The 27,135-nt window shown below is 50.2% G+C and overlaps 1 protein-coding gene across 1 annotated transcript; it reads right to left on the bottom strand.

Moving 5' to 3' along the window:
• Window positions 1–11,736: 11,736 nt before the first annotated feature.
• CALCOCO1 (calcium binding and coiled-coil domain 1) lies at window positions 11,737–27,085 on the bottom strand. Its single transcript, XM_079937438.1, has 15 exons — window positions 27,023–27,085; window positions 24,638–24,817; window positions 24,198–24,300; window positions 23,273–23,463; window positions 21,540–21,698; window positions 20,988–21,136; window positions 19,217–19,307; window positions 17,146–17,301; window positions 16,689–16,943; window positions 16,103–16,228; window positions 15,520–15,615; window positions 15,042–15,150; window positions 14,607–14,809; window positions 13,896–14,002; window positions 11,737–12,943 (listed from the first exon to the last, which is right to left on the bottom strand). The coding sequence occupies exons 2-15, from the start codon at window positions 24,791–24,793 to the stop codon at window positions 12,766–12,768; spliced, it is 2,079 nt and encodes a 692-aa protein (XP_079793564.1). The 5' UTR covers window positions 24,794–24,817; window positions 27,023–27,085; the 3' UTR covers window positions 11,737–12,765.
• Window positions 27,086–27,135: the final 50 nt, after the last annotated feature.

The following is a 27,135-nucleotide window of genomic DNA, read 5'->3' as shown; positions in this document are numbered from 1 at the left end:
GGGATTAACCCTTCTCTCATTCAGGGAACATTTATTGAGCACCTGGTATGTGTGATCTTCTGACTGACCACACCCTCCCCTTCCACAGGCCTCCTCCCCCTTTTGAGATGGGTATAATAGGGCTCTGGGGTCCTGGGCAGAGGTAGAGCCCCAGGCAGCTGGACAGAGATGGAGCAAAGGGGGGGGTGCGGAGGTGAGAGCCCCCCTACAGCCTGCACAGTGCCCAGAGGCGGCTGCAGCAGCAGCCCCAGATTTACAGCTGTCCTGGCTCTGATGCCATAAAAGCAAACGATCCTTCTCTGTACTAATTTCTGTGTAATTAGATCTCTCCTGGCATGGAAAGTGGCGAGTGGGGGTGGCCAGAAGGGGAGGGGTGCCAAGGACTCTTCACAGAGGTGGGAGGAGGGACTGTGGGACACACATGGCTTCATGTGGCACAGGGATGGGCTCAGGGATCTGCATGCACTGTGACAAAGATGGAAAATGCAATCATGCACACGTGGAAGGCAAGGAGGCAGATGAGTCCTGATGTGACAACACCCTTGTGCCCGGGATAGGGACAAAGCTGGGATCCTGCACAAAGATCCTGAAGCCAGAAGAATAACTCCTGGGTAGTCTGTGTACACACAGGAGGAACTGAAATCCTCGGAGGAGCTGCACACAGACTTCCCCACATGCAGCTAGATACTAAAATCTCACAGAGAGGCCTGAACAGTAAAAAATTTGTGCAGACACATCACATTTACAAAACAATATACACACACATTTACCTGCAGGAAAGCAGATACACACTTCTCTTAAATGCAAAACTTATAGCATCTGCATTAAATAGGAACTCAACAAATGTCTGTTTCCTCCTCCACCCCCATCCACTGCTTGCCCACCTATTAGAGGCAGAAAACTAAAAGATGAAAAAAGCCTTTTGTTTTAAAAGCGAGATTCTCTTTAAGATACTTGAAGATGGATCCTGTCAAGCCAAGAAAGAAAGAAAAAAAGAATTAGAGGAATGTGGGGATGGCTAAAGAGGGAGCAATCCTGGAATCTTCCCTTTCCTCGGGAAGAACAAAGTCTCAAACCGGGAAAACATATAGTTGTTATTATTACTATCCCCCCATCCCACCCCATGGTGACAAACAATGGCCATGGGTATGGCAGTAATGTCGTTCGGAACAGCACTTCTACCGAGCTAAGTATTCATTATGCACTGCAGTGTATTTGTGGAGGGACCTCAAAGGGCCTCTTATCCAATCTCCCTCTGCAGCCCAGATTTCTTTCACAGTAAGCCTGCCAGGGCATCAGCCAGCTTCTGCTTCAATACTTCTGCTGAAAAGGAGCTCGTTACTTCATAAGCAGTTTGCCCCTGTCACTGGACTGCTGTAATGGTTAGACTGTTCTGTGGTAGAATTGAAATCCGTCTTCTTTTAAATTTCAGAATACACTATTTCTAACTGCCTGTTATTTCGAGTTATTCTAATGTTTTAAGACCAGTTCAATCAAAGCGTTAATCATTCCCCCCACCACAGCAATAACAATTAGAAACCCATTGGAAAATCAGGAGATTCTGATCTCCACAGATGACTGTCATGTACTTATCTTAAGCCCTTGTTCTAGTGGGTAATTCCTGATTAACCTGAGTAATGAAAATGTATCACAATAAAGAAAGATTTGTCATGCCTTGTTATCACTTCATAAGGCTGTCCTTCTAGATACCTGCCATAACATCAGGATATTTCTATCCCAATAAAACATGATCATGATGTGCTTGGCTAATAAAAAGGAAAAAAGACACGCATTAAAAATATGTTTAAAATGATTTGCATGAGTGATGTAAATATAAACCACCACCACCATCATTGTCAACATCATCCTCAGTTTATTTGCCTTTTGAAATCCCTGCCCGACCTTGTGGGTCGAGGTAAAGGAAGAGAGAGGCAGAAAATTAGCATCTATTAAATGCTTCCCATGGCCAGGCACTCTGCTAAACACTCACGATAACCCTGTAAGATAGGTATTCTTACGACCTTACAGGTGAGGGAATGGGGCTCAAAGAAGTTAAGTACCTTGCCTGAGGTCAGACTGCTAGTACAGGGGATCAGGATTGTAACCCAGGTAAGTCTGCTTCCAAAGCCCACACTTTCCCCCCTAAACTCAGACAGGTTAATTTTACTTTGATGCAAGCAGAGCCTCACTGAGTGGATTTATACACTGACTTGACGTTGGTGAGGAGTATGTTGGGCTCAAAGACCTCACCCTTCCCAGTCTGGACTCCCTGCCGGGGAGCCAGGGGTTCAGAGGCTGAATATTATGGCCTTTGTGCCCGGTCACATTACTATCATCACCCAGGGGTGCCCATATATAATTATGCGTGGTGCTACAGGCACCGTCACTGCTGTACAGTGACATGCTCACAAAACTCACTGTCACATTTAACCCATGCTGGGACTCAACAGAGGCTGGCTGTTCCTTCCCTTCTCCCAGTCGGTGGAGTGTGCAGCCAGCAGGGGTCGCCAGCACACCAGGAATTACCACTTGCTGGGCCAGTCTCCTTCTGCCCTAACAGGACAGAATATTCCTCCTCCTCTGCTCTTCTCCTAAAATCTCTCTCTGATCCCTCCCCTTTCCTGCTTTCCCTTTCTAGCCCCCCTCCCCTTCCCCAGGCCTTGTAGCTTCTTATCCACGAGCTGGATAGTTGCCCCTTATGCAGCACCTAAACTGCCCAATCCCAGCCTAGACCAGGGACCAGGGATTCAGGCTGTCATCCTGCTTTAGTGATGCCAGGGAGCTGGTAAGGAGCTTGGAGTGCCCAACCTTCTGGTTCATCCTTGGCCAATTAAGCTTCTCCCTCCTCTCAGTGCCTTCCCAACACCCTGTCGTGACCGTTCTTTTATTGTCCCAATGTTCGTGTAAGGATGTGTTGCAAACATCCTCAGACTCCCAGGGTCCTTTAGCTCCCTCATCTTGGGAGAACCTAAGAATGAAGGAGGAGGCAAATCTGTGGTGGAGTGGGTGATCTGCGGCCTGTGGTTTTTGGATGAGAAACCACGATTTGGGGCGTACAGTGGAGGGACCCATGTGCACTGGCTCACAACAGAAAGAAGGGCCAGGTGTCTGCTCCCTGCAGGGAAGCTGTGGCTGCCTTCTGGGAGTGACATCTCTCTGATCTTTTCTGCCTCTCCCCTCCCCTGGTGTAGCAGCAGCGCCCCAGCTTTTCCATGCCCCCTTCTCTCTGCAGCCCCCTCCCCGCAACTTCTGGAGCCCAGTGATTGGCGTATGCCTGCTGCAGGGCCGGCTGGGTTTATGGCTTTGTGGCCGCTGGGGAGAAAGCGAGGCCAGAGACCGAAAATGGAAACCCACCAAGAAATTGAGAATGATGAAAGAGTAAAAGAGAGGGAGACCAAGACAGAGGCAGAAGGACCTCGAGAATAACAGATACCCCAAATCAACATGATGAGAGGGACTAAAGCAGAGATGGACCCAAAGAAAATTATAGAGATGCTGATAAAAGAGGGGAAAAATGTAAGAAGGATGGGGTGAAAAGGAAAAGAAAAGCAGACAGGAAAACAGTTGGATAAGTCCTGAGAGTAGGGATGTGCAGGGCTTTCCAGGGGGACAGGAATTGCTGGTAATATGTAGAGGGTGGGGTAGACTTCTAGGGACTCCCAGAAATTCTGATACAGAAGAGGCCAGAAGATCTTGCAGTTCTCCTCATACCTGTGCTCCCATTCATCCATTTTAGCCTTTTCCATGTTCACACCCTCCTGAAATTTTAGAGGTTATTACAAAAATGTCCTCCTTAAGAATGATCCATGATCTAGTGTGGAAGGATCTTGTCCCATATTCCATGAAATGAATGGGAAAACTGAGGTCTGGGATTTGGGAGGGATTTTAACATTAGAGCTACATTTTTTTTTTTAAGATTTTTTTGATGTGGACCATTTTTTTAAAATCTTTATTTAATTTGTTACAATATTGCTTCTGTTTTATGTTTTGGTTTTTTGGCCATGAGGCATCTTAGCTCCCCAAACAGGGATCAAACCTGCACCCCCTGAACTGGAAGGTGAAGTCTTAACCACTGGACTGCCAGGGAAGTCCCTAGAGCTACACTTTGTTGCACATGAATTAACTCGCAATGTTGTTGGCTCTCTGTCATGGCATCTTGATTGGCGCATACCACATTTACCTTATGTTATAGTAATTTCTCTGTATATCCTTTGTGCTAATATATAAATAGGCTCTTTAATAGCAAGATCTGTGTCTGCCCTTCTTTGTGGCACCCATAGTGCCTTGTTCTTGTTTATTAAGTGAACCAATTAATGGCCACTAGAGATGTATAAGCAGAGGTTGGATGCATATCAACTAGGGGTGGAGTCCAGGGAATTGCTGCACTGAATGAGAAGTTGGAGATATATCTCTAAGCACCTTTTTGGTTTTGAGGTTCTATCAGGCCATGTATAAGAACCTGAGTTTGCTGTTTCTTTTCCCAGTTCTCCAGATATGCAGGGGTAAGACAGACACAAAGTGGGAAACCCCAAATTCCAAAGTAACTACTGTGGGTGGAGCTCTGTACAAGGCATTTTACACATCTGATCTCATATAATCATCACATTAACTGTTCCGGGTAGGCGTTATCCACATTTGCAGATGAGGGCTCAGAGAGGTGAGGTGTTTTGCTCCAGGTCACATGGTTAGGAACTATGACAAATTAAGTCTAGAGGTCTCTAAAGCCTGGTGATTGCCACAACACCGTGTTTCTACCAGTTTGAGAGATTTCCAAGGTTTCAGAAAGGCAAAGAAGGAGTTGAGAAATGGGGAAAACAGGGAGAAGACATGGCTTCTAAATTTACGGTTGGGAGAGAGATTCGGAACTCTAAGCTGGGAAAAAAAGTACACTTTTATGAGAGTTAGAACAGGACGTTTCTGCTCTTACCTGATTATCAACAGACCTGGAGAAAGAGGGACAGGGACAGAGATACCCAGAGGTCGGGTATCGAGCACTGGAATCTCTTGCCATAGGTTCTGGCGTTGGGAGCTTGAGACATCCGGGTGCCTATAGAATGCAGTCTTGGGAATTCCAGGCATTTCTCTTTCTGCTAGGAGGGTTGTTGGGAGTCTAGGGATGTCCAGGTTGTGGGTGTCCTATTCAGTGTTAGTGCTGTGCAGTAGAAGTTCTTTTTTTTTTAATAGAAGAATGTCTTTTTATTTATTTATTTTTATTTATTTATTTTGGCTGCGTCGGGTCTTTTACTCTTTTTTTTTTTTTTTTTTTTTTTTGCGGTACGCGGGCCTCTCACTGTTGTGGCCTCTCCCGTTGCGGAGCAACAGGCTCTGGACGCGCAGGCTCAGCGGCCATGGCTCACGGGCCCAGCCGCTCCGCCGGCATGTGGGATCTTCCCGGACCGGGGCACGAACCCATGTCCCCTGCATCGGCAGGCGGACTCTCAACCACTGCGCCTCCAGGGAAGCCCTGCGTCGGGTCTTTTAAATTTTTTTTTATTTTTAATTTTTATTGGGCTATAGGGGATGGGTTGGGACATATCTCTGTAATTTATGCCCTACTAGGGAAATGTCCATTCTCATTTTCCTGCGATAGCTTTCGGAGCTTTTTCTTTTTCTTGGAGCTGTTGCTCTTGCTGGTAGCAGCCTCTTCAGGTCCACTGCTGAGAGGCTCCTCCTTGGAAGAGAATTTCCTCTTTTTCTTGGGGACCCTCTTGTTTCCTGACTCTTCAGGGTCACTATCTGGTTCCTCTTTGGGGAAAGATTTCTTCCTCTTGGTAAGACTTCCACTGCCAGCTGTCTCTTCAAGGTCACTACTAACCAGCTCCTCCTTGGGAAAAGATTTCTTCTTTTTGGGTTTGGAGGAGACGGATGGGTCTTCCATTCCATTCTCCTGAGGAGCCTCCTGGGGCTTTTGCTTTTGCTTCTTTTTGGGTCTTGCACTTGTCTCCTCACATTCCTCTGGGGTCCTACTGCTGTTTTCTGAAGATGCCAGGGCAATCGCAGCCAGGCTTTTCTTTTCCTTCTTCAAGCGTTTCTTCTACTGTTTCTCCAGCTTCCTAGTAATCTCAGCAGCTGCTTCCTCTGCCCGAACGATTGCCTCCTTCATGACATCCAGATTCTCTCGTGGAATCTCTCCAGTCTCATAGGACAGCCGCTCCTCAACTTGTTCTTGACGCTTCTCCCCAAATACACTGGTAGGTACCTCAGAGAAGCAATCGATTCGTGAGGCAATACTGCATTTGTTTGCCAGGTATCGGGAGATGCGGCCTCTGTTCTCGGCAGCCGCTCGGCCAATGAAGGTAGAGTGGAAAATGAGTCCGTATTTTGGGGTGTTACCCCTTGTCTTCAGGGCTCTGGAAAGTTGGTCCCTGTGCTGGGCCCATTGAATCACTCAGACACCAGGACTGGCCAGCACTGCGTCGGGTCTTAGTTGCAGCATGCGGGATCTTTATTGTTGCGGCGCGCGGGCTTCTCTCTAGTTGTGGCGTGAGGGCCCCAGAGCTCATGGGCTCTCTAGTTGAGGCGCTCAGGCTCAGTAGTGGTGGTGCGTGGGCTTAGTTGCCTTGCAGCATGCGGGATCTTCTTTCCCTGACCAGGGATCGAACCTGCGTCCACTGCATTAGAAGGCGGATTCTTTACCACTGGACCACCACGGAAGTCCCTGTGCAGTAGAAATTTAATATGGGTCATATACATAAAGTCTTCTAGTAGCCACATTTTAAAAAGTAAAAAAGGGGCTTCCCTGGTGGCGCAGTGGTTGAGAGTCCGCCTGCCGATGCAAGGGACACGGGTTCGTGCCCCGGTCCGGGAAGATCCCACATGCTACGGAGCGGCTGGGCCCGTGAGCCATGGCCGCCGAGCCTGCGCATCTGGAGCCTGTGCTGTGCAACGGGAGAGGGTGAAACTAACTTTAATAATATATTTTATTTAACCCAATGTATGCAAAATACTATATCCCTTCAACATGCAATCAATATAACATTATTTTAAATTCATTTTTCTTTTTGGTGTTAAATCTGAGATGCGTTATGCAGTTTGCAGTTGACAAATCTCAATCTGTACTAGCCACATTTCTAGTGTTTAGTAGTGGGGACTTCCCTGGTGGTCCAGTGGTTAGGACTCTGCACTTCCACTGCAGAGGACATGTGTTCGATCCCTGGTCAGGGAACTAAGATCCCGAATGCCATGTGGCAAAAAAAAAAAAAAAAAAAATCAAGTGTTCAGTAGTGGCATGTGGCTGGTGGCCACCATAGTGGAGTGCAGGCTTAGAGCGTGCCTCGAGCCTGCAGGATCTTTGATGTTAGATCCAGACATCTTGGTTCCCACCCTTGATTCTTCTGACACCTTGACATAGGAGTCCTTGTTCTTCTATGAGTATGGAGACATAGTCCCAATTCCCACGGGTCAGAAGAATTGCGTGTCTATTGCAGGGTATCTATTGCAGGCTCTGTGAAGTCCAGCTGCACAATAACTTCCACCGGCAACACGCTCCTTAAGCGCCTCTTGCTGAGCTGCCAGTGACCTCCTGGCTGCTAAACCAGCCGTTTCCAGGGATACTTTCCCTGGCTTCTCTGCTACACCTGCCGCCGCTGGCCTTTCTCCTTGACTTATCTGTCCCCAGTTGCTTCCTATCTCTCTGATCGATCCTTCTATCTTCTCCGTGATTCCGCACTCTCCATCCTTCCCTTCCATGTTGATGGTCTCCTGGGTGCTGCCCTTGGTCCTCTTACCTCTCACTCTACATGCAGGGAGACCTGGGTAATCTATCTTCACTTGTATCACCTTTATTTACAAGGATCTTAAGTCTCTATCTCCAGCTCTAAACCCTTCTGAGCTCCGGACTTAAATATCTATCCAATTGTCTACTGGAGTTCTCTCCTTTGAACGATCCCAAAGACATTGGGAATTCAACAAGACAAAACGGCACGAATCATCTTTTCCCTCAATGTATGATTTCTCCATTTGTATTATTAATTTGGTGAATGGCATCACTGGTTATCTGGTCATTGAAACCAGAAACGTGGGATCAACAGGACTCCTTCTGTTCAATTCCCATATCTGATTATCAAGTCCCATTAATTCTGCATCCTGAAGAATTCTGCTTCTTTTCCTCTTGACATTACTTAAGTTCAGTGCTCACTGTTTTTTTTTTTTTTTTGGTTGGGGGACCTTGCCATGCGGTTTGCAGGATCTTAGTTCTCTGACCAGGGATTGAACCCGGGCCAGGGAAAGTGCTAAGTCCTAACCATTGGACTGCCAGAGAATTCCCTAGTTCAGGGCTCACTTTCCTGGCCTGGGTTATTACAGTGGGTTCCTAACTGGTTTCTTTGGACTTTCATGGTCCGGCAATAGCGTGTAAGCTCCTTGAGGGCAGGCATTCCTATCTGTTCATGCAGATTCCCAGTGCCTAAGACAGCACCTGGCTCGTAGTGGGCATTCAGTGAGTATGTGTTGAGGAAATGTATGAGTAAAGGTCTGTTATCCGTCGTTCCAGCCTCACTTCCCACATCGCGTCCAATCCTCATTCGGCAGCCCTGAGTGTTGAGATTTCTGAGTGAATTAGGTCTTTGCCGTCTTGTCCCGTCTGCCTGCACACTCTGGGCTCCCGTGTACACACTGTTTAAGACTCAGCCCCCATATCATCACCCACAGGAAGCTTTGTCTTCCGAGTCTTGGTTAATTAAGTACCTGTTCTCCGTGGTCCCACAGCATACTGTGCATATCTCTAAAGTAGCGCTTACCTTGTTTTCTTCTATTTGTTAGTTTATGTTGACTGTGAGCTCTTTGAGGGCAGGGCTTTTGACTGTTCCATCTCTAGTCCCAGCAATTGACCCATAAAGAACACTCCATAAAGTTTTTTTGAATGAACGCATGAAATGTCTTTTTTTCCTGTAAAGATTTTATTTTTTAATTTTTTAAAATGTAGAGTATTTCGCCATTCTTTCTCTTTTTTTAAATTAGTTTTTATTGGAGTATAGTTGCTTGCATGGAATCTCTGTATCCTAACTGACGTCACATCTTGTTCTTTCAGGCCACACAGGGCACTTCAAAGGTACTGGTAATGTTTTTAAAGCTGGTTAGTAAGTCCAATAATGTGCACTTTATTATTCCTTATCCCTTGTGTATGGACATATATATCTTCTCTTGTATGTATGGAGTATTTTATTAAAATAACTTAAAAAATTACTTTTGGAGGACTGGTCCTATGAGCCAGTTTCTGTACTGGACTTCAGGGACAAGAGATGTACAAACACAGAACTTACCCTCAAGCTGTTTATAGTCGAGAGAGAAGAAAAACTTGTGAACATGATATAGTGAGTTTTTACAAAGTGCTATGTGTAGTATCACAGAGGATAATGGAGGAAATCACGAAAGGCTTCACGGAGGAGCTATCTTTTTTTTTTTTTTGCAGTATGTGGGCCTCTCACTGCTGTGGCCTCTCCCGTTGCGGAGCACAGGCTCCCGACGGGCAGGCTCAGCGGCCATGGCTTGTGGGCCCAGCCGCTCCGCGGCATGTGGGATCTTCCCGGACCGGGGCACGAACCCGTGTCCCCTGCATCGGCAGGTGGATTCTCAACCACTGCGCCACCAGGGAAGCCCAGGAGCTATCTTTTGAGCTGAGGCGAAAGCATGTGTTCAGAGGCATGCAAGAGCAGTGCCTATTTCTGTGGAGTGGTTGTGTAAAACTGGACTCCAGGGTTCCTTAGGGTAGGATGGGGAATGGAAAGGCAAGTTGGTGAAGACCCTGACGGGCACGCTGAACGATCTGCACATCGCATTCCTGTAGGTAACAGGCAGCCATTGTGGTTCTGTAAGTGGGGAGTGATGTTTGGATTCATTCATCTCTCACCAAATACTGACACCTGAGTTCCTATCTGCTGCTACTTGGTCTGAGCCCATTCAGGTCCATCACTTTCTGCAAGAATACTGGGAAGCAGAGGGAGAGAGACAATCCCTTACAGGAGGGATACAGTAGGAAGGCTGAGTTGCCAAATACCGCATGGTGAGTAGGAGAAAGAACTCCAGTTGGATCCCAGCTGTCTTCCCTCCCTGCCCATGCAGTCAGTTACTCTCCCCTGAGCTCCCTGTGTTGGAGCCATGCACTGGACCCTGGGGTAGACAAATCGTAAGTGACGAAGAGAAATGTCTCTACATTTCTGGGGAACTCCTAGTCTGAAGGTGCCGACTGCACACTTGAAGACATACGAAGGGCAGAGAAAGGAGGGACTGGAAACTCTAGATACCCAGGTTAAGGGGTCCAATGAGGGACTGGGGGACTTCGTGGAGGAGGGGAGTATGGAACAAGTTTGGGAAAGTGAGGCAGCACTGGGCTGGGGGGAAAGGAAATAGGTGAAAATGACCCATGCAGTTTTGGAGGTGGGAAAGAACAAAACTTACGCTGCAGTCGTCGTAAGTGCTTTTAGTCTGGCAGTGTCTGTGTCAATGGCCTTGTGCGGCTACCCATGTGGCTCCTGCCGGTGTGTGTGTGCGGCTTTGCAGAGGCTGTGGGATGGCAGTAAAGGCCCTGGGTCCCTTTTTCTGTCGCCCTTCCTCCTCTTCTGCACTGGGGGGGGGGGCACCCTTCTAGAAGCAGGATGTCTGGGTTCCAGGTTCTTCCCTCCCCAACCTCCCCCAGACATAAATCACAAGCGATTTCATTAAACGCACCTCCTGCTGGGGATGTTGGCTCATAATTCCTCTCTGATTAACCCCCACAACCCCGGCAAGTTTACAGGCCAAGAGAGGGAGGGGATAAGGGGGAGGGAAGAAGGAGGGATGGGGGGAATCCCAGGCCAGTGATGGATGCCTCTGTCAGCCCGCTCGTATTTATTAATAGTCTTAATACGGGAAGCAATAAAGGAAGAGAGGGATTCTATTAATTAAATCATTGTTATAATTAACTTTCATTAAAGTAGGATCAATAAAGAGGAGTTGAGAGGGAGAGAGGAGAGATCCATTATCTCTAATTTCCTTGGAAGGGATTCAGGGAACGAGATGGGGTTGCTAGGAGACAGCAACGTGAGGGAAGAAGGAAGGATGTAAGATGTCACCCAGGTGGGGTTGGAAGGGGGGTGGGCAGGAGGGTTTCAGGTGGATGGAGAGAGGGGATGGTGGGGGTGGCCCACCCACAGGCCCTGAAGGGAATGGGGGTGGCTGATAAGAGAGCTATTGGGATGGAAACCAGGGGGCTGTAGGCACGGTTAATGCCAGGCATTGCTGAGCACGTGGGTCCTTAATACATGCTTTGTGATGCTGTGTGTGTGTGTCTGCCTAGCCTGTGAAGCTGGTTAGAGTGGATGAATGTGTTTTTGTGATTGTGGAGTCTGTGTGTGCATATGGGTGTGTGAGGATGGCAACAGAGGGAGAGAGGGAGGCAGGGCTGGGAGGAATTCAAATAAGCTCTAGAGGTAGGAGGTTTAGGATATTTTTCACGAAGTGGATACTCAAAGGTGTGCACTCTTCACAGGAGTAATGCCTGTCCTTTGGCTCAAAGTACAGTGAAGGCTGCTTTGGGGAGTGAAGGTCTCAGCGGCGGAAACCTCCCCCCACTCCCAAGGCACTCACCTTGGCCCATCCGAGGTCCCTCACTGCCCCACCCCTGGGACTAAACCCTTCCCTCCCCCTCAGTTTGCTCCCTCCTGCACTGCAGTGTTCCCCAAGCCAGACCCCACCTGAGACAAAGTTTCCTCCCTCCTGTCTTCCCACTGGTGGCCAGCACACCAGGGAGGGGCAAGATGGGGAAATACCAACAGCCTCCTCCCCAAGGCAGCGGGGGTGGGGTGAGGGGGTCCCTTCCTCCCTCCCTCTTCCCTCCACTAAGGTCTAAGCGCCAGAGGTCTTGACCTTCTCTGATCCAGCCACACCTCATGATAAGAACACATTTTATTAGAATAGTTATACATATCATATAAATATATTTGTCCAGCTACAGGTAGGGAGAGGGATATGGCAGGGGGGAAGCTCTTATTGCTGAGGGGGGACCTGGAGAGGGAGGGAGGGCTGGCAAGTGGGGACACCTGGGACCATTTGTTCTCCCATCCCTCACAGAAGGCACAAACGCATCATTTCTTTCCATGTGAGGACCCTGGGGGGTGGTGGTAGGGAGGGACAGGAGATAGAGTACAGAGAACCTCAAAAATACAAAAGAAACATCCAAACTTAATATCTAATGGTATAGAAAAGGCTGGGCTGGGGTATGGAAGGCAGTGGGGCAAAAGAAGGAGGAACCAGGGAAGTTCAGAACTGGTAGAGACCTAAAGAGGTCATGATGTCAATCCAGGCCCCAGGGAAAACTCAGGTAAACAAACACACACCCCAAACAAGAGAGGGTGGGGTGCCCCAGGAATTGGCTTCGGGGCACCAGAGAGTGTGAGTGTGTGAGTGTGTGTGTGTGTGTGTGTGTGTCGTGGTGGTGGTGGTAGTGTAGTGGCTGGTGTGAGTGACAGAAGCAACCAGGGCCAGGAGGGGGTGATGATTCCCCCTGGAGAAGGCCTCCTCCATCCAGGTTCCTCCAAAAGCACTTTCAGGGAGCAAATTCAGCCACTGCTTCCAAGAAGGAACCCCTGCCTGGACGGAAGAGCCAGGTAGCAGAGGATGAAGCTGGAGAGCTTGGGATGAAATCACACAGGAGCGGGTCTCAGGCAACAGAATATCATGGAGCTGAGTGTGTTGGAAAAGAGGCATGAAACCTAAGTGTACGTCTATGCATGAGTGTGTGCATGTGTGTAAGTGTGTATTCGTGTGTGTACTGGGGGTGCGGGGGTGGGATCATTCAAAGGTGAAGGGGTCCTGGGTGCTGAAAAAGAAGTGTCCGTCCACGTGGTCCTCCAGGGCATCCTTATCACTCTCGGCTGGGAAGCGTTCCTTACAAATAGGACACTCCTTCCATGGGGGGGTGGTAGGGCCCCCAGTGCTGGCCTCTGACAAGGGACCCGCCGCAAAGCCACTAAAGAGAGACAGGAGAAAGGAGAAGGTCAGTGCGCTCCACTGCCTTCCCGGCTTTTGGACCTCTGGGACAGGGACCCACACATGTGGGCTCCCAGATGACCCTGTTCCTAATGCAGCGCCCTGGCAGTTCCCTCTGCTAGCCTCTCATAGTATCCCTCTCCCCACAATACTGGAAGGCTTAGTTTCCCAGCTCCCCATGCCCTCTTTTCTTTAGTCCCTGCTGGTTTCTCTAGTACAGAGCCCATCCCCCAACCTCCTGCTCTCCTCCCTCCATCTCCGTCTGCTGCCTAATGAGGCTGAAAATGAGTGTGACATCGTCCTTCATCTTCCTGCTCCAGCCTGGAAGGATGACAGCATCACCCGCTCCCTGCCCTGAGCCCATCTCACATCCAGGCAAAGCGGGGGGCTGGATGATAAGATCTCTCTTCCCCCCTGCCTCCCCCTCTTGAACTGTGGAAGAAAAGGGAAGGTAGCGGGCAATCTGATACTTGAATTCCCCACCCAAAGCGTCCCCCAGGGAAGTCAGGGAAGAGGGATAGCATCTAAGGGGCGACCAGATGGATGCTGGACCCCAGTCTTCTTTCTGTTCCTGTCCCAAGGGACCTTGGTCTCCTCTCTTCAATCCCTGACAGAGCCTAGGTACTTACCTGGCGGTTGGGGAAGGGGTAGGGGCAGGAGAGAGGGGATGCAGGGCAATTTGGGCTCCACGGGAGATGTGCTGCTGGAACAACACAGAAGCCAGTTAAAGGCAGGGCCTCTGAGTGCGCAGGTGCATTGATAGGCGCCGGTGATTTGGAGTGGTGGGTCATTTTGTGTGTCAGTACAACTGTATCTCTTTTTCTTGGTTGGGGCCAAGAAGAGGGAGGTTGGGGGAAGGGCATGAGGACTGTTCACCTGGATGCCCTATCCGCGGGCATCCTCCCACCTCCCTCCTGTCCTTTGGCCCTCACCTGGCCATGTCATAGAAGGCATTGCCCAGTTCCGGAAGCAGCAGGTTGGCCTCCTCACCACCACTCTGCACAGCTGCCATTAGGACTGACTTCTCATCTTCAGCCTCCTGGGCACCAAAGGGATAGGGGTGAGTTTTGGGGTAGTGTCCCCAGACGGGGGAGCAGCACACTGGGACAGGTAAGGGAAGTCTAGGCCGGGACTGTTAACAGAGTTGTAGTAAGAGTGGAGCAGGAGAAGTTTTTTTTTTGTTGTTTGTTTGTTTGTTGCGGTATGCGGGTCTCTCACTGTTGTGGCCTCTCCCGTTGCGGAGCACAGGCTCCGGACGGGCAGGCTCAGCGGCCATGGCTCACGGGCCCAGCCGCTCTGCGGCATGTGGGATCTTCCCGGACCGGGGCACGAACCCGTGTCCCCTGCATCGGCAGGCGGACTCTCAACCACTGCGCCACCAGGGAAGCCCAGGAGAAGTGTTTTGATGAGAGCTGGTGCACAGGAAGAGAACGGCTGTGGGGAGGAGCTGCTGGCAGCACAGAGGCTACTGGGTCAGACTGGGGTCCACTTGGTGGCCCTGAAGAGAGTCTGTGCCTGCCTGCTCTCCCCCAAGAGAAAAGAGAGCCCTGTATGGCTAAGACTCCCTGCTCTGGAGGCTGGGCCACTTGGGGTTGGTTCTACCTCTTGTCCCTGCCCCTGCCCCATCTCCCCTCTGTGCTCACAGAGTCAGAGCTACTGTCCTCAGCTGGTCCTGAGAGGTGGGGAGCGATGGGAGCTGGCTGGCTGATGACGACTAGGGGAGAAGCCTCTCGTGGCCCTGCGGCAGGGGAGGAGCCCAGGTCTCCACGCTCACACAGACCGTAGGGCGGGAGCCTCATGTCTTCTGGAGACTCATCCTCTGAGTCTGTCAGAGCCACTGGGCAGCCTGCAGGTGAGGGAGTGGGCGGAGAAGAAAGAAGAAGCATTGTTAGAGGGTCGGATCAGCTCTGGCTTCTCTGGATGAGGGATACAGTTAAGCTAATCAGGGGCCAGGGTCTGGGAAGGAAAAAGGCAAAACATAGAGGGCAGAGGCAGCTCCCAGAGGGGTCATGTGGAGCTTTCCCAACACAGGGAGGGAGAGCGGGGAAGAGGTGTCCCAGGACGGGGGGTGTACAGACGCAGCCCCGCAGCGGCCTCCTCGTCCTCTGTGGCAGGGTCCTCATTCCACTTCTCGTCTGCCACCTTCTCCAGGCGGGCCTCCAGCTTTCTCATGTACTCTAGCAGTTCCTGGAGGTGGGGAGGAAAGACATGTGAGAGGCTGGGAAGATGCGAACCACGCAGCCCTGCACAGCCTTCCCTTGCATCCAGGATGAACTCTGAGCGCTTCAGGATTAGACGCTTTTGCCAAAGGTGGGGGGCAGTTTAAGGCAGATCCTCCCCCCACAGCCCCCAGCCCTCTTTCACCCCTTCTTCCCCCAGCAACCCTCCCCTGTCCTGCCAAGGCAGCTAATAAGGGGAGCCATGGTCCCATTTTTAGCCTCGGGGCCCTCTTCACAGATGCCAGTTTCTAAGCCAAGAGGTGACGAGAAGATACCAAGTTTCCAGCCCTCAAGTCCCCCGCTGGGGCCTCCAGGGGGCTGGGTTAAGGCTTCTCACCTGCTTCTCCTCCTGGAGCTGCTCCTTTTCCTTCTGGAGCACACGCAGGGCTGACCGCAGCTCCACCAGCTCCCGCCTACTCTCTGACAACTGCACCTGAGCAGAAAGGGCCAGAGGGAATCTGGAGCCTAGAAGGTACCTCCCAGAACCTGGGCTCTGACCTGGATGCAACAATCTAGAACCACGACTCTCCGTGCCTTCGCTCCTCTCTTGCCCTGACACACAGGAGGCCCCGACACTCTGCTTCCACGAGTCCCTTGTCTTGGCTGCAGGAGACTCACCTGAGTCCTAGTCTCTGTCTCCCAAATGGGGACCAGAGGATGACTGCCTCTGGGCTGGGGTGCAGAGGGCTCGGTCATAGCAGGGGGCACTCTAGAATTCTCCTAAGTCATCCCTACTGGGCCCAGAATGTGTGCCGAGAGCAGAAAGGGACATGGCATGCTTCGAACCAACGAGGGCTGGGGGGCGTGCAAGTGGGAAGTGAGTGCCTAGAACTTCTGAGCCCACAGCCAAGACAGAGGGAAGGGGCACTGATGCCTCAGGAGGCCCGGGCCCGGGACTCTCGGGTGGCCGGGCGCCTCACCAGGCTAGAGTCCTTTTCCTGGGCCAGTTCAGTCTTGAACACTTGGTTCTGGGTCTTCTCCTCCTGTACTGCCTTTTCCAGTCGAAGTATCTCTGCACTCAGCTTTAGGATCTTGTCCTTCTCAGCCTGGGAGACGCCGAAAAGGAAAACGGGAGGGTAAAGGAAATGGGATGCCACTGGCAACAGCACCATTCCTCACTGTGTCTCTTCTTTATTTAACTGAGTATTTTGGAGTGATTTCCCCTTCTTGCTTTCCTCATCCCCTGTATCCCCAAATGGAGGAAGGTCCCTGACAGCGTGGTGCCTTGCTGATCAGGGACGGGTATCACGGCAGGGCCGGCGCCTAGGACGGTAAATGTTTCTGAATCAAGATGGTAACCAAGACAGGTGCTACAGAGATCAGGATCTAGACACTCTGCTCAGGGAGGGGCCACACCTGGACAGCGACTGTACCTCCCTCACAGCCCCTCCCCACCCATAAGTCCTCTAAGGTTCTCACCCCCGTCTCTCTCCTCCCAGGGGATCTGACCACACAGAGGTGCGGGCAGTAGCAGCCAGGAGCCTGCAGGTCCCCCCATCCCTCTACCTCCACACTCTGCAGCAGCCCCGCCCGCTCCTTGCTCCACTGGCTTTTTTCCTCCTTCAAGTGCAGACTGAGCTCAGCCAGCCTGCCGTTGACTCCAGCCACTTCCAGGCGGCTGCGGTGCAGCTCGGCTATGGTGCGGTCCCTGGCTCCCGCTGCGCTGGCCAGCTCCTCCCCAAGAAGGGCGGCTTTCTGCTGGCTCGAGGCTGCAAGCTCCTGGGCCCCTCGAAGCTGCTCCTTCAGGGGCTCCAGCTCAGCCTCAGGAGAAAGGAGGAGATGGAATCAGGGCTCCCAGGGAGTCATTTGTGAGCCCGGAAGGTAACTAGGCTCCCTCCACTCCCCCACCGCATCAGGACTCAGGATTGGGTTGTTTAATCTTGAGCCATGTCTTTCTCCCGTACTTGTCTACAACCAGCCCTGGAACATTTTCCACTCCCTGTTGCCTAGGGGCTTCACTCACCACCCGCTGCTGGGCCTGGCCGAGGGTGTCCTTCATCTGGGCCATCTTGTCCTTCAGTCGCTGGGCCTGAGCACTCTGCTCCTCCTGCCGGCCCCTGGCCTCCTGCAGCTCCAAATTCAAGCGACAGTTCTCCTGCTGTGCCACCTGGAGCTCAGCCTGATGGCAGCAGAGAGCAGGTAAGGAAAGGGGATACATATTTGGGGGGGCCATGGAGGTGGGCCTCTGTGATGAGAGAAGCCAAGGTTCCACTCCTCAGATCGAACACAAACTCAAGCATTCAACCCTGGCCAGCCCTTCCTGGGTTCTCAGCGCAAAGCGTCTCAATCCTGAGCAACCCGTCTCCAGTGGCACGGCCTGGGGTCTTCCCCTGCCCCATGCCTGCTTCCCCGCTCTTCCTTTTCGATCAAAACTCAATCTGGATGTCCTGCAGGCCTCTCACACCCGGCATATTCTACCTCCCACTCCACCCCCGTCCTTGCCACTCTTGTTTCTGTCCATGGCACTAACTACTTCTCAAGTCACTTGGGCTGGATACCTCAGTGCCACGCGTGGTTCTGTTCTCTCCCTAGTGGCCCACAGGATGGACGCTTCTCCATCCTCCATCTTGTTCACAGCCATTTTCTCTTTTCTACTGTTACCACGACCACATTAGCTCAGGCTCTGGTCATTTCTTGCTTGGACTACTGAATAATCTCACAACTAGCTCATTTTCCACAAGGCAATCAGATTAATAATCTTTTTTTCTTTTTTCCCCCCAGCCATGCCGCGTGGCTTGTGCAATCTTAGTTCCCCGACCAGGGACTGAACCCAGGCCCTCAGCAGTGAAAGTGCAGAGTCCTAACCACTGGACTGCACTGGACTGGAATTCCCAGATTAATCTTCTTTAAGAACATTCTTTAAGTATGTGTCCCCCACTTGAAAATCATCAATGCCTCTCACTGCTTATAGAATAAAGACTAAACTCAAGAACCTCTATAATCTGACCTAGGCCTTACCTCAAACTCTTTACCCATGCATTCAGCTGCTCTGAGTGTTCTGGACTCTAAGCCTTTGCTCATGTATTTTTGGGTTTTTTTTTTTAGAATTTATTTATTTTTTATTTATGTATTTACTTATGTGTTTATTTATTCATTTATGGCTGCATTGGGTCTTCGTTGCTGCGTGTGGGCTTTCTCTACTTGCAGTGAGCGGGGGCTACTCTTCGTTGTGGTGCACGGGCTTCTCATTGCGGTGGCTTCTCTCGTTGCAGAGCACGGGCTCTAGGCGCTCGGGCTTCAGTAGCTGTGGCACGAGGGCTCAGTAGTTGTGGCTTGCGGGCTCTAGAGCGCAGGCTCAGTAGTTGTGGCACACGGGCTGAGGTGCTCCGCGGCACGTGGGATCCTCCCGGACCAGGTCTCAAACCTGTGTCCTCTGCATTGGCAGGCGGATTCTTAACCACTGTGCCACCAGGGAAGGCCCTCATGTGTTCCTCTGTTCCTAGAATGGCCTCCCTCTCATCTCTGTCCACTCAAATTCTACCTACTCTTCACTGCTGAGCAAATGGTTTTCAGACCATCTCCCATAGAAGCCTAGGGTTCTGATGAAGCCATTTAGAAGCTGAAATATTTGATTTCAACTTCTTCCAAATTATAAAAAATTATGTTGAAAAACAATGCACAAACTCACAAGTTAGCACACTGGAGATCATCAAGCACTGATATGTGCTTCCAGGTTAATTCATTTTTGTGCAAAGCTCAGAATAAAGTTTCAATTGTATTTTCTATTGACGTGGAGAGCAAACTGAGATCGCAAGGTAGAAGCTTAAAAATTATCATTTGCGCCTGCTTGTGTGTGAGACTCAAGGTGTTCTCAATACTGTACAACCATGACACAATACAGAAACATATTAGCTGCTGAGGCTGACAAGACAGTCATCCATAACCTCCAATTTCCAAGTCTGGTATCCATCAAAATTATCTGATTGCTTTCATTGCTTTATAAGTAAATGTTATACATTTGAATTTATAAAAGTAAATTTATAGTAAAGCACTGGATGGATAATTGAGAAAGCAAACCAACTCTGAGCCCTTACCTCGCTTTGCTCCTTGTCTGCCTGCACTTCCTTCAGCTGCCCGAGGAGCTTCTCTTGTTCCCGAGTCAGGGCCTTCACCGTGTCTCTAACCCTGTGAGTGGTGGATGCAATGTCAGAAGACCGACTGGTCACCAGAGAAGGAACAAAGACTCAGACTTCTGTCTTGAGCCCTTCTGCTGGGGCTCCTCTAGCCCAGACCTCCACTTCTCTCTGGGATGCCCAAATCCCCAAACCAAGACGATCTAGTTCTAAGCCCCAAGTACCCAAGATTCCTAGTTTTAGAGCAGAATATAGAAATAAACAGTTGTTCTTTTCTCCTTATGTATCACTTTAAGGGATGTTCTGCTAATGGCTTCCCAGTTGTTTGCAATAAATCAAGAGACCGGAATTCAGTCTTTTCTGGACAAGGAGCAGTCATTATTGACGATAAACTTTTGATCTAGGTCAGAAGTCGGCAGATGTTATCTGTAAAGGGCCTGACAGTAAATATTTTAGGCTCTGCAGGCCATGTGGACTTCTGGGGCAACCTCTCAACGCTGCCACTGGAGTGTGGAAGCAGCCATGGACAATATGTAAATGAATGAGTATGGCCATTCCAGTAAAACTTTATTTATGAACACTGGAATTTGAATTTCATATGATTTTCACATGTCACAAAATATTACTCTTCTTTTGTTTTTCAACCATTAAAAATTGTCAAAACCATTCTTCCCTTGTGGGCTGTACAAAACCACGTGCGTGGCAGGCTGGATTTGGCATGTGGGTCATAGTTTGCTGAACCCTGGTCTACACAGTCCCTGATCTTTTCCAGATGCTCGGTTTGATCCCAATTTTTCTATTCCATGATTTAGAACCTAGACATTTAGTATCTCCCTAGGGCAAGACTAACATATCCTGGACTGAAGAAGCCTTAGTGATCAACTCACTTTTTACTCTGGGTCTTGGATAGCATGCCTCTTTCCTTTAAAGAGGTTTTCTGAAAATATCAAATCTACCACTACTGAATGAAAGAAACTTAATTATGTCATTTGATGAAAGAAGTGTTTCTCCTGGTGAAAATCTGAAGGACAGGCATGGGAGGTGGTCAATATTCGTGCCATTTGGTAGAAAGAATAGTTGTCTGGCAGAAGAAAGAAATTTATTCTATGTGGCTCCAGAGGTCTAAGCCAGGACCAAGGAATGAAAGTTACAGGAGGGTAAATACAACACAAGAGATACAAAAATGACAGCTGTCTGATATTGAAAGAGGCTGTCTTCTGAGGTAGTGATCTTTCCTCACATACCCTCTTAAATACTTTACATTCCTCCCAATGCTAAGATTCTATGATTTGTACCTTTTTTTTCAGGGCAGAGATCCCATAACATTTCTGGATCACTGGTTCTAACATTTCCTAATAGTGAGAACAGAGTCTAATCTTATGCTTTGCTGGGGTAAAATCTGAAATCCATCCTCTCTTATCTTGCCTGGACCGTCCTATCCATTCTCTTCTTCCAAATCCTCCACTCCTAGCTCTTGCTTTGCCTTTGCTGCACAATAAATGGTAATGATGATTATTTCCGAAGGTGAGGAATACAGTATAGGTTAGGAAAGATGGAAGCGAGCTTGGCAGAAAAATTACCCCCAGTAATTGGAATACCCTGAGTGAGGTTGAGAAGGGAAAGAGAAACCATGTGAGATGGAGAGCAGGTCTTGCCTACGTGACACGGGAGGCTGGGGTTCGAGGGTCACAGGAAGCAAAGGGAAGTAATGGGGGTAGAGGGGTCCCCTCACCGGTCCAGCTCCACCTCTTTCATCAGCACCTTCTCACTGATAGTCTGGATGTCATCTTCCAGCTCCAGGATGCGGGCCACGTGGTCTCCCTGTTGCCGGCTCAGGATGTCCCTCTCTTCCGTGAGCTCCCCGTGGGACCGGGAAAGCCCCTGGAATTAAGGTTCCCCAAGAAGAAGAGGGAAGCTGAGATGCGTCTCTCAAAGAGTGCAGTAAAGGCTTAGGAGAACTCCTAAGTTTGCCTATCCACCCTTCTACCCGGTCACCTTCCTTGAAGAAGAAACTGTAAGGGAACATCCCCTTCCTGGTGAAGACGGCCACCTCCACCCTAACTCAGCACTCCTGTGTTCAGAGAACTGAGTCTCACTACAAATTTGGGACGTGTTTCCCATCATATCCAGTTTAACACTACTTGTGACCGCCTAAACCTATATCTTAGATGCCAGCACCATCTTAACAGCCCACTAACGTCTCCCCTTTACTGTCTTCACTGGGTTCAGATTTTGGACCCCAGGTGAGCAGGCAGGCCCTTCCCCCCAGCAGCCCTGCTCCCACCTTGTACTGCTCCTCCAGTGCCACGTGCTCCTGCCTGGCGGACGCCAGAGCCGTCTCGAGCTCCTGTACTCGGCTCCTCAGCTCTGTCACCTGCCCCTCCAGCTGCAGCTTCAGCTGCATCAGGTCATTCCTCTCTTGCTGGCTCTCATCCAGCTGGTTCTACAGGGGACGGGATGAGAAGGGGAATCTGCCTGTGAAGCGCCCATTCCACGGTCCCATCCCCACCGCTCTGCAGATGCATGTCAGGGCTGGGAAGTTACATCAGTACAGGCTATAAAGAGGCGAGTCAGGGGAGGCCTGGTGTGCTACTGAACCCTGCCCACCACCCATCAGACACACCAGCTCCTGGCACGCTGAACTGCCCACCCCTCTTATCTTTTCCCCGCTGAGGCCTGGTTCCTCCTTTGCCCAGCAATTGCAGGAACCCCTTGTCTGGCAGAAGTCTTTCTCAATCCACATGGACAAAGGGGATGGTTCCCCTAATTTTACCCTATCTGTTCTGGAGTCAGACAGATGTGGGTTTAAATCTCCAATACAATTTTTACTAGCTAGGTGACTTTGAACAAGTTACTTAACTTCTCTGAGTCTCTCTTCTCAACTGTAATGTGATCCCTTAGCCTGGGTTGTTTTAAGGTTTAAATGAGAACAATGAATGTAAAAACAGAACACGGGTAGGAGATCACCCACCTCTGACTTATGTAAGATATAAACATCTTCCTATTCTTGTATCGATTCCATATGTTTAGAGGGTTCCACAGGGCAGGAGTTTGTGTAAATCACAAACTACTCATTCCCACCTGCTGAGCTTTCCTCAGGCCTGTCCTCTTGTCTGGGGAATGTACTTCCTCCCCCACCTAGTCCTGTCCTTCACCTTCCTCCAAGAAGTCTTCCTTGCTAACATCTGCCTCCACTCCCTAATTCTTCTCTATTTGGTCCAACAGAAAAATAATACAAGCTACATAAATAATTTAAAATTTTCTAGTAGACACTTAAGTAGTAAGCAGCAGATGGAATTCATTTATCTAACCCAGTCAATCCAAAATGTTATTTCAACATGTAATCAATGTAAACAATTACTGAGATCTTTTACATTGTGTGTGTGTGTGTGTGTGTGTGTGTGTGTGTGTGTTTTGGCTGTGCCACGCAGCTTGTGTGAACCCAGGTCCTCGGCAGTGAGAGTGTGGAGTCCTAACCAGTACACCGCCAGGGAGTTCCCTACATTCTTTTTTTAAATACTAAGTCTTCAAATCCGGTGTGTATTTTATCCATACAGAACACCTCAATTTAGACCACTCACATTTCAAGCGCTTAAGACCCACATGTGGGTAGTGGCTGCACAGGCCTGGGGCCCTGCTGATCTGTTCTCACTCCTCACTTGCCGTGGAAGTGGGTCTCATCCTCCCCTTTCTTGCAGTGTTCCTTCCCTGCATGGCCTCCCACTACCCTTTGCATCTTCCTCTAGCGCCTAGGGAAGGCTCCTGGAGAAGGAAGCCTCAAAAAATTCTTAGGAAATCTTGAGTGATGTTGGCCTGTGGGTGGCTTGCTTTCCTACCCTATGTGTTCGTGTCTGTCTGTGTCAGATTGAGACTTTCCTGTAGGCAAGGCTTTGTATAACTCCCAGTGAGGTCTGCAGTTGAAGCTACAGCGAGGGGAGGGTGAAGCGGGAAGGGGCCCCTTGCAATGCTATCCTCCGGCACCCTCGCCCAGGAGCAGCTCTGTTGCTCTGCTCTCACCTGCAGCACAGTTGCCTTGGGAACAACCAGCAGGATGTCAGAGCCGCCGTCAGTCTCCTCCAGGGTCACCAGTTCATCCATGGGCCGTGGCTCTCGGAACTGGAAAGGGGGGCTCTGCCCACACACCCGGCCCTGGCGGTTCACGTACCGGAACTGGTAGAGCTGGGCTCCGGGTTTGGGCAGGTAGCTGGCTGTGGGAAGAAGTACAGACCCAGGACCCCAATATGATCCCAGGCCCTCAAGTGCTCAGCAGGTTCCCCCTCCCCTTGATGTGTCTTATTATCCATTGTCTTTGGCCCCAGCCCCTTGTTACCTTTTCTATAGACTGTTTTCTCTCCTCTCCACCTCCCACAGGCTATTTCTGATCTCTGGGATACTCTTCTCCCTCCTTTCTGCCTAGCCTTCTCTTTCCTCTCTTTCCCAAACCTACCCTCCTTAATAATAATAATAATAACAACAACAACAACAATGCTAGTTACCATTTTTTGAGTACCCATTACATACCAGGCACTTTGCTAACAGCTTTATCTGTATCGTTTAAAATTTTCATATTGTCCCTGTAAGCCAGGCATCCCCTTTTACTGTTAAGATAACAGACACAGAGAGGGTAAATAATTTGCCCAAGGTCAAACAGCTTGTAAGTAATTAGAGCTGAGATTTGAACCTGGGTCTTTCAAAATCTAATGACCATCTTCTTGTTAATATATGAAGCCACTTTTCTCTCTTCCCTACCCCCTAGTCCCACAAGAAGAGTTCCTCCTTTTTTGCTAAGAGGCAGGACTAGCGGCCCTTTTACAGTTCCTTTCTTGTCTGAATCCCTGATTCTTTGAAAATCCCATGATTCTGTATCTGCTGAGACCACTACCCTCTTCCAAACCTCCATCCCCTTGACTCCTCCCTCCCGGTTTTCCCTCTTCCCTTGTACCTTGGAACTGGACACTGGCATGGATGGGGGAACCATCAGTTACACTTTCAGGCACCGAAGACCACACAAACGTGTGGTAATCCCGGACACAGGCAGCCTCCACCTGTCAAAGCCCACGGTGGGAGAGGGGTATAGTGATGCAACTCCCAGCTCCGGAAGGTGGAAAAGGCTGAGGGATTGAACCAGGGGTGGGTAGGATGGTGTTGCAGTGGCAAGGATGCTGAGAGACAGGGAAAGTGGAGGGATGCTAGTGTGTCAGGAGACAGCAAGGCTAAGATGGGGAGATGGGCTTTGCTTACACACATGGCCTTGTCACCTGTGACATCGTTCTCCCTTCCTCTCTATCATCATGAGGTTAAGAATTCAGAAACCAAATCATTCCCCTTATTCCAGACAACCCATGGCCCGTAAGCCTGAGCCAAAAGGGGGTCCAGGGATACCTTGAAGATGCCAATCCAGTCGCTGGCACTGGGCACAGTGCCTGGGGGGAGCGTGTAGTGACACTCCACCTTGGTGTTGGGGATGTAGGTCCGGGCCACATTCAGAAAGTTGACTCCACCCCGGGATGGTGCCCGGCTTAGCGATGATTCTTCCATTCTGGCCCTGAGATGGCTGCCCTCCTATGAAATGAAGATTGAATATCCTGAAGTCTCTCCCCCTCTGCCTCTCTGCCCCCCAACTCTGTCCCCACCCACAGCCCCTGCTCCTGGAGATGAAGGCGTATCTGGTTTCCAGCCCCTGAGGGTTTAGGACCCTCTAGAGGTATCAATCTTAGTCTCTAGGGCATAGGTCTGGCCTTCTGGGTCACTACGCATCCTGGCTCACACTGTACCCTCTGAGTCACAGACTCTCCCTAGAGGTAAGAGCTCTCTAATTTCTGCTCCCTTTTCACAGCCCCATTGACCAAGCCTCAGTCTCCCAGGCTCGGCCTCCTGTAGTCCCTCCTTTTCCATCTCTTAATAGCCTTGACCATTCCAAATTCTTCAGCCTCCATCTCCCCACCCCATCCCCTACATCTTCTGGCTCTTGAATTCAACATCCAACTGAGGCGGGGGGGCCCCCTCATTCTCAGCAGGCCTCCTTGCCCACTCCAGCTATACCCAGGAATGACTTAGGACACCTGAAAACAGCAACTCTCTCTGAAAGTAACGACTGAGTCTTTGGAGCTGGAATATGGCTGGGGGTACGAAGAGACCAATCTTCAAGCCCCTGAACTCTCACCCTCTCTCCCCGTCTCTCAGCTGTCTTCCGCCATGAGCAAAAAAAAAAAAAAAAAAGCCTGCACTCTCATCCAAGAAACAAAGGGAAAGGGAGGATAAAAGGAAAGATAGGTTCTGTCCCTCACTCATTCCTCCAGGAAGTCAAGAATTCTGGAGGCGGCTGCTTCAAAGGGTGGAGTGAAACACTCAGCAGGAACGTGGTGCTGCGGGGAGATGGAATGTGGGGGCCTGGAGCCAGGAAAGCCCCACCCCCGGGTAGGGACAGCCTGGAAGTAAGGGGCCCTGGGAAGGGAAATGTACACATAATGTTGAGAGAAGGAGAAATGGTTCAAAAAGAACCTCATATTCTTCTCTTCAGGTCTTGCCAGGAGCAGGGCTAGAAACCTACTGGTTTGACGGTTCGTTAACCCATCGCTAGTATTCCCCTCCCCCCCATTTTCTCTGCTCCCCTTAGCCTCAATTCTAAGTGCCTGAACCCTTCCATCTGCTTGGATTGGTAGTTGGAGGCATGCTACAGGATGGGATTAAGACGAAGCGTTCCAAGTTAGGTGGGGAGAGTTCAATGGAAAATATGAGGCTAGGGTGAGGAAAGATAACAACAGTCAAGAGAACTCCTAAGCCCAGGGCTGTGAGATGGCCCTTGTCATCTCTCATCTCCAGCCCACTGAGCTTTGTCCTGTGTCAGTCACAGTAATGCACGTCCAATCAACCATGGCCACTAGTCATGTGCACGCCCCCAAACATCACAAACCCACACCAGGCTGAAGCCAGGTGGGTAGGGACAAAGAGGACAGAAAATCAGTAAAGAAGGGAAGGTGGGACAGCTCTACAAAAAGGAGCTACTTCTCCCTCCAAAATAGAGACTGAACTGACGACAAGAAGTTTCTCTGAATTTTCATCTCTCTGAAAAATCCCTAGTTAAAACTAGTCCATGTTTTTTTCCAAATACAATTCTTCTGGCTTTCTAAGAGGGGGTGAACTGTCCTCAAAGACATTGTCCTGGGGACCCCAACTATTCCCCACAAACAAAATTCAAAAAAGCTGGAAATATCCCCCACGCCTGAATGAGAGCTCTGGGCAACTAAGGTGTATATGTGTAGCCAGATTCAGGTGTTTGCATGGGGCGGGGAGGGGGGTGTCCCCATCCCCCCCACGCTGTAGGGCTCTAGAGTTCTTTGACACTCTACACCTTGGAAGCTTCCCCCGCGCCAAGGGATTCAGCGTGGTAAAGGCCTTTGGATTGGTGGCGGGGCGCGGGGGTTGGCGGTTTGGGGGATTAGGGGTAAGGGAAGGTTTGTGGGGTCAAGTCTTGCCGGGCCGAGAACGAGCCAACTTAAGCCTCCCTCACAACTCCCTTAGGCCTAACAAGCTTTATAGAGAAGGACTGAGAGGGAGGCGAGAACAGCCAGGGGGCAGCCCCTGATCAGGGCCCCCTTGAGACCGAGAACTCCCGAAACAGCGGGGTGGCTTCTCCAGTACGGAAAGTGTTAACACCCAAACGCTCCTGCTTCCCCCTTCTACGGTTCCCTTAGATTATCCTTTCACAGACTGGGAAGTGGGGGGATCCCCCATAAGATCGCCCCCAAATTAGGCCAAGTTTCTTACCCCACCGACGGATCAGCTGTCCCCTCACCTTTCACCAACAACAAAAACAGCACTCGGCTCCGAGAGAGGGAGGGAGAAGGGTGGGCGCGAGGGCTTCTGGGGTTTGTGGTTCC

Source organism: Stenella coeruleoalba (assembly GCF_951394435.1).
Source record: "Stenella coeruleoalba genome assembly, chromosome: 11".
NCBI lineage: Eukaryota > Metazoa > Chordata > Mammalia > Artiodactyla > Delphinidae > Stenella > Stenella coeruleoalba.
Note: the sequence above shows the minus strand (reverse complement) of the source record. Positions and strands in the feature narration are given on the sequence as shown.